A 14,034-nucleotide genomic window follows, 5' to 3' on the forward strand; every position below is an offset into this window, starting at 1 on the left:
AAAAAAAAAAAAAAAAAAAAAGGTGGTAAAAGTTCCAAAGCACAGTGGAAGCACAAAGAAAGGAGCAATTAAATGGTTCCACAGGAAAAAAGGTTTCATAGAGGAGGGAATGCTTGAGATGAATACAAAGAACTGAGCAAAGACATTAAAAAAAAAAAGATATATTTAGGGAATAGTAATTGTTTCTATTTAAGCTGGAATATGCAAAATATTTAAGCTGGAAAATATGCAAAAATAGCTTTTAAGACTTTTTAGAGTCATGTGTATATAGGGGCATACATGTACATATATATTTGATAAAATAAAAGTAATTTAAGAGATTTGGTACCGATATAAGAATAAACACATTAATGAATAAAAAGAGAGACTAAAAAATTAAATCCAAATACATTAAGATGTGAGTATACAGTTGTCTCTCAGAAGCTGTGGGGAATTAGTTCCAGCAACCCCCTGCAGATACCAAACTGCAGATGCTGAAGTCCCTTATATAAAATGGCACAGTATTTGCATATTATTTAGACATATCTGTACATCCTTCCATATACTTTATATCTAGATTACTTACAATGCCTAATACAATGCCTATATATAATTTCATTTCTGTGGATTCACTCAATGGACAGCAAATTCAAGTTTGCTTTTTGGAACTTTGTGGAATTTCTTTTTCTAAGTATTTTGGATTCATTGTTGGTTGAACCCATGGATGTGCTGGACCAACTGTACTATAAAAATGGTATTTCAAGCCAGTGAAAAAGAAATATATCATTAAACAGTGGGCAGACAACTGATACACTATTATACTATTAAAGAAAAAAAGCATGATCCCTTGGTGCCTTGGTCCATAACTCGATCTTGAGACTAAAATAAATTCAAGAATGATTAAATATTTTTGTAGGAAAAAAATGAAATAATAAACATACTAGGCCAGGTGTGGTGGCTCATGCCTATAATCCCAGCACTATGGGAGGCTGAGGAACGAGAATTACGTGAGCCCAGGAGTTTGAGACCAGACTGGGCAACATGGTGAGACCCCATCTCTACAAAAAAAGAAAAAACATTTAGCTAGCCATGATAGATGTGTGTGTGGTCCCAGCCACCCAGGAGGCTAAGATGGGAGGACTGCTTGAGCCCAAGAGGTTGAGGCTGCAGTGAGATGTCATCACGCTGCTGCACTTCAGGCTGAGCAACAGAGCGAGACCTAGTCTTAAAAAAAGAAAAAAAGAAAGAAAGAAAATGTACTGGAAAAAAGGTATCAATTGACAGGTACGGTGGCTCACACCACCCAGTACTTTGGGAGGTTGAGGTAGGTGGACTGCTTGAGCCCAGGAGTTTGAGACCAGCCTGGGCATCATGGTGAAACCCCATCTCTACAAAAAAATACGGCCGGGCGCGGTGGCTCACGCCTGTAATCCCAGCACTTTGGGAGGCCGAGGCCGGCGGATCACAAGGTCAGGAGATCGAGACCATGGTGAAACCCCGTCTCTACTAAAAAATAGAAAAAAATTAGCCGGGCGCAGTGGCGGGCGCCTGTAGTCCCAGCTACTGGGGAGGCTGAGGTAGGAGAATGGCGTGAACCCGGGAGGCGGAGCTTGCAGTGAGCCGAGATTGCGCCACTGCACTCCAGCCTGGGCGACAGAGCGAGACTCCGTCTCAAAAAAAATAAAAAAATAAAAAAAAATACAATAAAGTTAGCTAGGCAAGGTGGTGCACTACTCGGGACGCTGAGATGGGAGGGTTACTTGAGCCTGGCTAGGTTGTGAGGCTGCAGTGAGCCGTCATCGTACCACTGCACTCCGGCTTAGGTAACAAGAGTGAGATCCTGTCTCAAAAAGAAAAAAAAAAAAAGAAGAAAGAAACAAGAAAGGTATGGAAAAAAGTAAAAAAAAAAGTAAATAATTTATCTAACGACAAAAAACCCCAGTAACATAAAGAATTTAAAGATATTAAAATTAGTAATAAATAAATCTACTACAAAGTAACAACATAATTCCACTCAGAATATCCTGAAAACAGAGGAGGAATACATGTGTAGTATGTATGTGTATAAAATATATATAATCATTTATATATAAATGATTTTATAGGGACACTGTATTTCTGGAATACCACCAAAAAACTGGTAACAGTATCTCTGGGAAGAAGGGCTAGGGAAGAGGTCTACTTTATAATGTATATAATTTTAAATTATGTTTATGTGACTTTCTCAATTGAAAAAACTTTAGTTCAAAATTTTAAAAAATTATGCTGATAAAACAGAACTAGACCAAGAATGTCATTAATCCTGATTGACACCATTGCCTGTATCAAACCATACTGGCACAAGAAGATTGGCAGTCATATTTTTTCTTAAGAAATTAAGTAAATAATCAACTAACTTAAAAAAAACCAAGGGGGGAAGGAAAAAAAAAACCTCAACTCACAGTTCGTCCATCCTAGTTTCATAATATGGCCTTATTCTATGTTATCTCAAATATTCCCAGATAATAACATCTTCTCTCACAGATACTCTTCTAATTATAAATCACATAAACATTATTTTCCTCTACTAAACTCTAACATTAAAGTTGTTTTCATTAAAATTTTCATTAAAAATTATTCTGCAGGCAGAAGAGAGGACGTGAAATGTTCCCAACACACAGAAATGATGCTCAAGGTGATATGTTCCCCAAATACCCTGACTTGATCATTATACATTTTATTCATGTAATACTCACATGTACCCCCAAAATATGTAAAATATGTCAATTTAAAAATTACTTCATTCTGAATGGATATAATATAAACCCCTGACCAAAAGGAACACAAAGCAAAATAAGTGTTTTTCCTATCTCTGTATCCAACCTGTCTAGTTCCTCTTCATAGAAATAATCACTGCTATCAGTATACTCCCAGATATTTTATATGTGTGTATATGTCTGTGTGTGACTGCAGATACTAAAAATTTTAAAAACATATGCAAATAGTAGATTTCTATAGTGTTTAGCTCTTGTACTTTTTTTTCTCTTTCTTTTTTTGAGACAGAGTCTCACTCTGTCACCCAGGCTGGAGTGCAGTGGCACAATCTTGGCTCACTGCAACCTCTGCCTCCCGGGTTCAAGTGATTCTCCTGTCTCAGCCTCCCGAGTAGCTGGGATTACAGGCGCCCACTACCACACCTGGCTAATTTTTTTTTTGTATTTTCAGTAGAGATGGGGTTTCACCATGTTGGCCAGGCTGGTCTCGAACTCCTGACCTCAGGTGATTCACCTGCCTCAGCCTCCCAAAGTGCTGGGATTACAAGCTTGAGCTACCGCGCCTGGCCAGCTATCATTGATAACAAGTCCAGTCACATCTAATCATTCTAAATTTTTGTAAAGGTATAAATATGATTATTGCCTAGGTATCTGATAAACTTATTTCATAAATATATCCACATATTGTATGATATACCTCAGACAACTGATCTGAAAATTACTTTTTTAATTTAAAAAACAGATTATAACTTACCAAATCCGTTTCTTTTTTCCTTCTTTTCTTTCTTTCTGTTTTTGGCACCTGACAGGGGGACAAGAGAAATACAGAAATTGTGATAACAAAGACTAATATACTTTCTTACTTCATTGCAAATGTTGAGGTACTTGCTCAACAGGTAACACAATAGTTATTTCTTTATTCTCCAAGAGGTACTGTGCAGTGCTAATAAGCAAATGTGAGAAAAAATTTAAAATCTGATAAAACATAATTGCCAATAACAGCAACAGAATGGAAGGACACTTTAGAGATTTTTCTTTTTTAAACCTCAGTTCTGCCCAGAAGCCACCACCATATTAATTTAAATGATTATTTTATTTTATAAATAATTTTATTATTTAATTATTAATTAATTGATCATTAATTGATTTTTTTTTTTTTTGAGACAGAGTCTTGCTCTGTTGCCCAGGTTGGAGTGCAATGGTGCAGTCTAGGCTCTCTGCTTCCCAGATTCAGGTGATTCTCCTGCCTCAGCCTCCTGAGTAGCTGGGATTACAGGCACACACTACCACACCTGGCTATTTTTATATTTTTTGTAGAGATGGGGTTTCATCATGTTGGCCCGGCTGGTCTCAAACCCCTGACCTTGTGATCCACCTGTTCAGCCTCCCAAAGTGCTGGGATTACAAGCTTGAGCCACCACGCCCAGCTGATTTTTTTCTTTTCGTTTTTTTTTTTTTTTTTGAGACGGAGTCTCGCTCTGTTGCCCAGGTTGAAGGGCAATGGTGCAATCTTGGCTCACCACAACCTCTGCCTCCCGAGTTCAAGCAATTCTCCTGCCTCAGTCTCCCGAGTAGCTGGGACTACACGTGCGCACCACCACACCTGGCTAATTTTTGTATTTTTAGTAGAGACAGGGTTTCACTATGTTGGCCAGTCTGATCTTGAACTCTTGACCTTGTGATCCCCCGGCCTCAGCCTCCCAAAATGCTGGGATTACAGGCGTGAGCTACTGTGCTCAGTCAATTGTTTTAAAGATTTTACTTCCCATATTTTAGCTCTAGAAAACTACCATGGAGCTATATATATATACAAAAAGGTAACATTTGGGACATGGAAAAACTCTTTTACATATGACATTTCCTGATAACCAGAACAATCTTTTTTTTTTTTTCCTGAGACAGAGTCTCGCCTTGTCACCCAGGCTGAAGTCCAGTGACACGATCGTGGCTCACTGCAACCTCCACCTCCCGGGTTCAAGCAATTCTTCTGCCTCAGCCGCCCGAGTAGCCAGAACCACAGGTGTCTGCCACCATGCTTGGCTAATTTTTGTAGTTTTCAGTAGAGACGGGGTTTTACCATGTTGGCCAGGCTGATCTTGAACTCCCGACCTCGTGATCCACCCGTCTAGGCCTCCCAAAGTGCTGGGATTACAGGTGTGAGCCACTGCGCCCGGCCAGTACAGAACAATCTAAACCCAACCTTTTAACTTAAAAACAAAGGCAGTACAGGCCTAGTAAGAATCTTCTTCAGTATAAAATAAATACCTTAACCTAGATCTGGAACTGAAGAACTTTCCAGAACTTTTTTATATCTGACAACTTCAAAAATGGGATTGAAGAGGTTTTGGAAATCTAAATACATATAAGGTAGATAACTAAAAATAAAACTGAATATAATACAAAATATTGATGGTATTCTTGATGTGAACAGATATCTAATTATTTCATCTGGGGTACTGAAAAGAAACACATTGATAACTTTGTCTAAGCCTGATGTCTCTTCTGTAATATGGATTTTATAAAAATTATTTAATAAGGCTGAAGCAAGAATTAAATAAAATATACAACACCGAGTACAATTCTCAGGCTATAAAAAGCACTCAAAATAAAAAGGTTATTATTATTATATAGACTTCCCAAAACACATATTTTCCTAAAACCTAATTCAAGAATAAATATAATTTGTAGGTTTTTATAAAGAGGCCACTGGGTAATACAATGAATCACATCTTTAACTATAATTTTTCAAAAGCAAATTCAGATACTGATCTTTTTTTTTTTTTTTTGAGACAGTCTCGCTTTGCCACCCAGGGTGGAGTGCAGTGGCGTGACCTTGGCTAACTACAACCTCTGCCTCCTGGGTTCAAGTGATTCTCCTGCTTCAGCCTCCTGAGTAGCTGAAATTACAGGCGCCTGCCATCATGCCCAGCTAATTTTTGTGTATTTACTAGAGACGGGTTTTTGCCATGTTAGCCAGGCTGGTCTCGAACTCCTAACTTCAAGTTATGTGCCCACCTAGGCCTCCCGAAGTGCTAGGATTACAGGCACGAGCCAGCGCCCCACCCCGATCCCTATTAAAGCTAAGAGTATAATCTTGAGAGCAGAACACTATATTTTAACTCAGTGAACAATGTATTGATTGCAGATGGTTTAGAAAATATGGTCTGATAAATTATAAGACAGAATTAAGTTTGGAGGATCTAAAGTGGTGCTAAGTTGACATGTTCCCTGTAATGTTTTTCTCAAATACAAGATGTCCCAAATGCTCTTAAAAAGAATTCATAATTAAATCCTTTTAGTGATCAAAATATATCACATTTACCTTTGTAGCTGTATAATCTGAAGTCTTGAATTCATTCATATATTCATCTAAAAACACTTTAAAAGTGTTGACCCAAACTCTCACTGGAGATTCACCCAGTGAATCCCGCTGCTCAAGCCTCATTGTCTTTTCCAGAATCTGTTCAAATAGTGCATAGAGGTCTTTATACCGTATGCTTTTCCCATCATCCATCTATAAGCAATAAGAAAAGAAACGTATGGTTTTATAAAGAAACTCTTTAAATACAGAGGAACGGTTACACTTGTAATGGGGTAGTATTTAGAATAAAGATGAGGATCCTGATACAATTTCTAATGAGCATGCCCATGAGATCCTGTGGCATTTGTAAACTCCCATTCTAGTATGGGATGAATGCAGAATAAAACATCTTAAATTTTAGTAAAAAACCAAACTGTAATAATTTGAGGAAGTCTCGAGAATTTCTCTTCTAAATGTGACTTTTTAATTTTATGTAGCTATAAAGGTTATTTGCATCCCTCTTAATTACTTACCTCCCCAGAAATGAACCTTGTTTAGATGGTTCTACTCTAAAATTGAAAGAATGAATACTTGAATTGTTGCCTAAGGATATATTAAGTAACCAATTTATTTTTCCAAAGAAGAGTGACATGCCCAGAGTAACATCATATTATTTGCAAGAAACTGAAATAGAATTTCTTTTATTTAAATAAGATCTGACATTCTTTTTTTTTTTTTTTTTTTTTTTGAGACAGAGTCTTGCTCTGTCACCCAAGTTGGAGTCCAGTGGCATGATCTTGGCCCACTGTAACCTCCACCTCAAGCCATTGAATAGATTCAATCCATTCTCCTGCCTCAGCCTCCCCAGTAGCTGGGATTACAGGTGTACACCACCATACCCAGCTAATTTTTGTATTTTCAGTAGAGACGGGGTTTCACCATGTTGCCCAGGCTGGTCTCGAACTCCTGACCTCATGATCCACCTGCCTCAGCCACCCAAAGTGCTGGGATTACAGGCTTGAGCCATTGTGCCCAGCCAAGTAGAGTATAAATTTAGAAGTTTTCCTGATTTTTCTCTTCACAGTGAATTAATATGTTGAACAATGAAAAGCCAATAAAATATGAATTATTTTACAGAATATGATAATTCATAAACATGAATGCTTCTATAGACCAAAGCATTAATTGCACACACCAAAAATAAATGTTCTAAAACATGACCAATATCATGTGAAAGTATAAGGTAAATCTCAAAGTGATATAAACTGATAAGTAGAAATCAGTGACCATAAACTAACTGCCCTAATTCCATTAAAAGAAAACATATAATGCATTCCACAGGAAAATTAGATATTATAGCCCAGCAATACAGCTAAAAGGATTATGAAAAGTCACAGGGAAAAACAGAATCACACCCAGGACATCTGAAGTCAGTACCTTAAAAGACGAAAAAAAACCAGCTGTAAGGTGGGAAAAAGCTACTCAAGGAAATTCAAGTAAGCTTTTAATCTGAAACCATTCAGTACGTTTTTCCTTGTCTATCCCTAAAACAAAAACAAGGAACTGGAAAAATCTCTTGTGAATCATGGCTTTTGTATTATCTTCTACAGCACTGTCAAATTTTTCATATGCTGAACTACTAAATATCTCCTAACATAGTCCGACTCACCGCCAATGCAGATGAATAAAAGCTGAAGATATTCTGCCGAAATTCCTTCAGGGCTTTTTTAAATACAACATCCACTAGTGTATCCTTCTTGCTGTCTTCATTATCTAGGTCATTCATCTGGGAACCACAAAACCAATTTTGGTACACAATCAACTAATTGAAAAGAAGTAAATACAACAGTAGCCATGTATTGTCTCTTCCACAATGACTGTCCTCAAAGTGCAAGTCACAGGCTATTATAGGACTCAGGTAAAAGTATGACTAGATAGTCAAACTATAATTACTACTCCATGATTTCTAAGGTCCCTTCTAACATTGTATGATTCTATAGTTCTGTTACAAGAAAACTCACACGTGCAACAAGTTGCACCTTCCCATATGAAATGGGACAATTTTAGTAAAATTAAAGTCACTACTAAAGCCTACAACCTTAAATCCTGTCTACCCAGTCTGACTAATGCATATCCTATTATTTGCACCTTTCTGGTAAAGAACAGACCATCTAAAGCATGGAAGCCTATGCAATTTTGATATCTAGAGGATATATCCTGATATACACAAGTATTCTATAGACAGAGCTGCTAAGGGGCCTAACTTGGCAAATAAAGTGTACCTTTTTCAGAAGAAATTCATCCATGCTTTTTAAATCACTGACACTTGCTATGATCTGGACAGAGTCATTTTGCCAATGCATAGAATCCAAAGCCACGTTGCTAATCTTCACACTTCGCTTGCGCTTAGCCTTTGGAGAAGGTTCTTTGTTCTCTTTGAACTCCTTCCGGCAACTGCCAGGCAGTTCTGGGCTCAAAGGAGGTGTTGGGTGATATTGAGCTAATTCTACAATTCAAGATGGAAGACCCGAAAGGACACATTTAGTAAATATACTGATAATCTTCACATCCTTCTTTTTAAGGTTCCTTTAGTAAGTCACTGAAGGAAACATGCAAATACATGAAAAGCAAAGTAACATTAATGTTTGAAGTCAGGCAGCTACGCAATAAATCCAGATGGCACATTTGTACAGAAAATGTATTTAAAAATTACCATTTTTCGAAGGGAAATGATATCCTATCTCCCAAGAAGCTGAGGTCTAATATTAAAAACCTGGATAGAAATGCTTTGCAGGACACCAAGTTAGATCCCAAAGACCTCAGTCCCAAAGAAAAGAAGAGAATATACAACCATACTAGCATATTAAATACTCACTGTTAACAAAGTCATAGCTTTGCTACACGTTTGAAACAACATGTGTAGCTATGTACAAGTCCAACAAACTAGTGGAGTTTGATAATTATTATTCTTTACTACAGTCTAAAGTCCTGAATACTTCTGTGATAACATTTGGTGATTGCTGGCAACCTGTTAGGGAGTCAAGTAACTCAACTGGCTTACTTCTGCTTGGGTCTCTTCAGCATTTAGGATTTTCTTAAACATCCCCCACATAACTGTCCATTTATTTTCTCTACAATTTTTCTCTGCAAATGTTTACAACGGAGAAATTAGATTCCATGTAGTCCATTACAATTTAGAACTAGACTAGATTTTCCAAAGTCCTATCTGGAGCTTGATGAGAATATTGGCCTCCTCTCATTTCACAAGCTTGTCTTCCCAACGTGTATGCTCTTTACCTTCTGTCCAATGGTATATCCTGATTCTATCTAAACTAACTTTGACAATAAAGGAAAAAAGTAGCCTTCTACATGCTAAATACCACCTCAGGTAGGAATTGAGACAAACTCAATCTCAACTATGACATGAGAGTAAAGAATATAAAGATATAGGATACAACTATATTCAAACATATATCAACTGATTTTAATTCTGTTATACAGCTTAGATATATTAAGTATCTAATTATTTTATTTAGCAAAGTCAGTATCTTTCTTATTAATAAAATAAACATTTATTAAAGAAATTATCCATAATCCCATATTAGCATTAAAACAAGGGCTACCTTAATACATTTTTTCCAAATACAAATAAAAAGCTATAATCCTAACTTTTACACATGTGTCATTATGAAGCAAACATACAACAAAGTTTGTTTATGATATGAATTTTCAATTAGAGTTTATACTTCTTTCTTGAGAATGAGCAGCAAAGAATATATAATTGTAGGAAATAAAAAACTTCGAATGATGACTGTCAACCAGATGAAACTGATCACCTTAGTCACTCAATAGCAGGGAATTCCCAGTTTCCCAAACCTGTAGTATTCATTTAACTTGTTACTGGTTTTATCCACATCCATTTGTCAACTGGTAGAAGCAAAGCCGTAAGACACAAAAACAGGGGTCTAACTACCTTTCCACCATTTTTTCCTCTGGCATAGAGAGCTCAAGCCCATCCATCCCTCTGGGAAGCCTGATGATCTTTCCTCCTTGTTTCTCTATTTTATCCTAGATATGGGAAGATTTTGGTTTCTTATTTTAACTGGGTCTGTTCTATCCTGCCTTAAACTTTCTTCCGAGGACTTCTTTCTATTTTAGTCAATGCTGGTATTTCACCCACATTACCATATACCCACCTTGGATGTATATCCCTGTTGAAGATAGTTGGTATCTTTACGTAGTAGCTAACAACTCTCAGGCATACCTGAGAAAAGGGCTTGAGAAGAAGGGGTAGTCTTCTAACATTAGGATAACATGGAGAATAAGTAATTTTCCCATTTAGAGAGGTCAGTTTTCTGAAAGATGAACTAACTGTTCAGTACTTCTCAAATGTGTTATGCTGCATGCCCAGAAAGTTAAAATAAGAGCTATGGGACTGGGCATGGTGGCTGATGGCTGTAATCCCAGCACTCTGAGAGGCTGAAGTGGGAGGACAGATTGAGCCCAGAAGTTAGAGATTACAGTGAGCTACGATCACACCACTCCAGCCTAAGCAACACAGTGAGACCTTGTCTCTAAAATTGAAAAATAAGAGCTATTATAAAGTGCCAGGTATCTGCTAGATACTGAAATATAGCAAGTACTTAATATACAACACAGTGGTTAAGACTGTGGACTCTGGAGCAGGACTGCCTGGATTCAACTCTTAGCTCTTCCAGTTACCATATGTACATACATAAATAACTTTTCTTTTTTATTTATTTATTTGAGACAGGGTCTCACTCTGTCTCCCAGGCTGAAGTGCAGTGGTGTGGTCACAGCTCACTGTAGCCTCAACTTCCCAGACTCAAGTGATCCTCCTACCTCAGCCTCCCAAGTAGCTGGGACTACAGGCACACACCTCCATGCCTGGCTAAATTTTATATTTTTTGTAGAGATGGGGTTTCGCTATGTGCCCAGGCTGGTGTTGAATTCCTGGACTCATGTGATCTGCCCACCTCAGTCTCCCAAAGTGCTGGGATTACAGGTGTGAACCATTGTGCCTGGCCTAATAAAAAAACTTCTCTGTGCCTGAGTTTTCTCATCCATAAATTGGGAATAATAAGCATACCAACTCTCAAAAAACTGTTGTGAGGAGCAACTGACTTAATAACCATAACATGCATACTACAGTGTCTTGCATGCAGTAAGCACTCAAATATTAGCTGCTATTAGCTATAACCAGTAATACATAGGTTAAATGAATGAATAATGGCTACATTTTTACAGTTTAGAAAACTAAGACCAACCTATGATACACAGTCATTTTTGAGGTGGTTGCTGCTTCATTGTTTTGTGACACATTTTTTGGGAACTTCTATTGTAGGAAAAATGTAACTTTATTTTTTAGTTAAGGAAGGATTTAACAATGCTGGTCCTATCTCATTAGAACATCCAGCCAACAGAATTGACATTATGAATACTACAGGAATAGCAAACTTTCGGAAAGAGTGAACAGAAATTATGAACATAAGCTCCACTCTTTCGTCACTTTTACCATCTGGAAACTGATGAGCTGGAATCACATCTGCGCCTGTGAAGAGTGGCGAAACCTCTGACTGGGTAGTAGGTTTCACTCTAGTTGTCTTCTTCTCCCCTTGTTTCCCTTTGGCCCAGAATCTCATCTTAGCTCTCTGAGGTCTGTTTCAAGAAATAAAGGTAAAAATGGAAATTAGAGTATCTCAGTGGTAATATTTGTATATATCACTTTAAGCTTTACAAACCTTCTATGTATATTAGCTCATTTAAGCTTCACATTTAAATTAAGTATATTTATCTTTACTTTTGCATTTAAACTTCACCGGGAAGATGTTTCCTCATCTGAATATAGAAATAACAAAACCCAGAGAAGTTAAATAATTTTTCTAAAATAAAACAGCCACAAAGCAGTGGAGCTAGAATTCTAACTCAAGTTTTCTAATTCCCAAACTGGTTTCTTTTCATTCTTGTCCCCCATCCAGCTTGGATTTAGTATATACACAATTTAACAACAAAGAAAATACTTTTTAAAGAAATCACTAATAATCCTACCACTCTAAAAAACATTAGTTTACCTTTTTTTGTCATTTCCTTCCAGTCTTCATCCATAAGTATGGCAAGTTTTACATCACTGTTATCATGATGCACACAGAATTTTAAATCTTTCCACTCACCAGTACATAATAAAAGCTTTAATGTCACTATTTTACATTCATGAGTTATTAGTATTATTAATAACAGTCACTTATTTGAACTTGTATCATGCTCCAGGCACAGTGCTTACAAAATTTAATTATAATATCAATTTTTCTTTTTTCTTTTTTCTTAAAGACCAGGTGATAGTAACAACTTTGCTTTTAACAAACTAGTATAAATATGATACAGATGAAAAACTGGAGACTTAAATATTAGGTAACTTTCCGAAAGTTTCACATTGAGTGAAAAATTCAGAACCACATCTATTATATTGTATTGCCTCTTCTTAGTGCTTATATACGCTTTCCTAATATACATCAAAGAAGTACCTTGTGATAACAATGGCATGTAGTTACTGACCGTATATTATGTATTCTAACCTCATAGTTGGAGGTTTATTTGTATAGTAATTTATCTGTTTGTCTGTTCGTTCAATTAAAAATTTTTGAGTGTGTACTAGGTGACAAGCACTATGCCTTACATATGATATTTCTAATTTTCACAACTACTGTGATAAACAGGTATTATTATCCTTACTTTACACATGAGCAAACTAAGGCTTAGAGGCCTGATGGAGATGGAAGTTAAAATCAAGTCTATCTGGTTTTGAAGCCCATGCTCTTTCTTTCTTCCTTCTTCTTTTCCTTTTTAAATTTTTTTTAAAAAAGCTTATTACTAAACTCATACATTTATACATTAAAAAGAGAAACTGTTCTGCATGACTTACTAAAAACAACAGTATCTCTCCGCCATGCTCACCCCATTTTCTGCTCCCTAGAGGCAACACTTTTGAATTGCTTTAACTAATTCTTTTGATATTTAATGTGCTTCTGTAACTATCATACTCATGGCCACAGATAATGATTAGGCATGTTCCACCATTCCAGTCCTAAACCCACCACAAACATGTGCTCCTGAAAGAATTATACTGTAATTTTAGTTAGATCAATATTCAGTATTTACTTTTAATAATATTCAGTATTTATTTTTATTATGTAAATAATATTCACAGTTGAGGGATGTAATTCCCTAAACGATCTACTTTATTCTAGAGGATTTTTAAAATTTGCTCATGAAAACTGTTTGATTTTTCATTTGCTCATTTTCTATACACAATTCACCTCCACTTGTTTCCCCATTTCTATCAACTCTCAATACATTCAACTATATTAGGTACTTTCTCAGTTTCATCTTACTGAAAAAAATCTCTCCCAGAGCCTTCTAACTTGCTCCAATTTGGAGTGGTTTCCCTCATTGCTTGCTGTGCAGTTGTTATTTGAAAAGCTATTTTCATCATAACAGAGATTCCTTTTGTCTCTTTCGTTTCATAACATGTCTTTTGGTATGCGTCTGTTTTCATTCATTACATTCGGCACTAAGTGGTATCTTCGAATCTGGAAAATCATGTCCTTCAGTTCCGTAAAATTTGGCTGAATTATTTTATTAATAATTTATCCTCCATTTTCTTGGTTCTATCTTTCCAAAGTTCCTACCATTGGGTCACTGGATCTCCTGAATGGAGCTTCTAATATTCCCATCTCTTCTATTTCTTCATTTTTTGCTCAACGTTCTGAGATATGTCCTCAACTTTCCTTCTGATTCTTGAGTTGCTCCTTTATGTTATCATATTTTTAATTTTCAAAAGCTCTTTTTATTACGAATGTTTCTCTTTCATGCACCATTTAGTTTCATGAATACAACTGTATTTGTTATGCAGAAGGTCTGTTGATAGTTATAGTTGTCTATCTTGAAGTGTTCTATTCCCTGCATAGTTGATTTCTTCCAAGT

At 36.5% G+C, this 14,034-nt stretch overlaps 1 protein-coding gene across 15 annotated transcripts in view; it reads right to left on the bottom strand.

Annotated features, from left to right (window-relative positions):
- The window catches only part of MYO9A (myosin IXA), a 308,489-nt gene that overhangs the window by 61,197 nt on the left and 233,258 nt on the right, over positions 1 to 14,034 (bottom strand). For all 15 annotated transcript variants that reach the window (XM_008016030.3, XM_038010113.2, XM_008016029.3 and 12 more), the window contains 5 exons: positions 11,570 to 11,712; positions 8,316 to 8,539; positions 7,703 to 7,819; positions 6,055 to 6,246; positions 3,487 to 3,534 (listed from right to left, as the gene is read on the bottom strand). In XM_008016030.3, the coding sequence (XP_008014221.3) occupies positions 3,487 to 3,534; positions 6,055 to 6,246; positions 7,703 to 7,819; positions 8,316 to 8,539; positions 11,570 to 11,712 (724 nt within the window). The remainder of the gene's footprint in view (positions 1 to 3,486; positions 3,535 to 6,054; positions 6,247 to 7,702; positions 7,820 to 8,315; positions 8,540 to 11,569; positions 11,713 to 14,034) is intronic.

This window comes from Chlorocebus sabaeus, chromosome 26, assembly GCF_047675955.1.
Source record: "Chlorocebus sabaeus isolate Y175 chromosome 26, mChlSab1.0.hap1, whole genome shotgun sequence".
Taxonomy (NCBI): domain Eukaryota; kingdom Metazoa; phylum Chordata; class Mammalia; order Primates; family Cercopithecidae; genus Chlorocebus; species Chlorocebus sabaeus.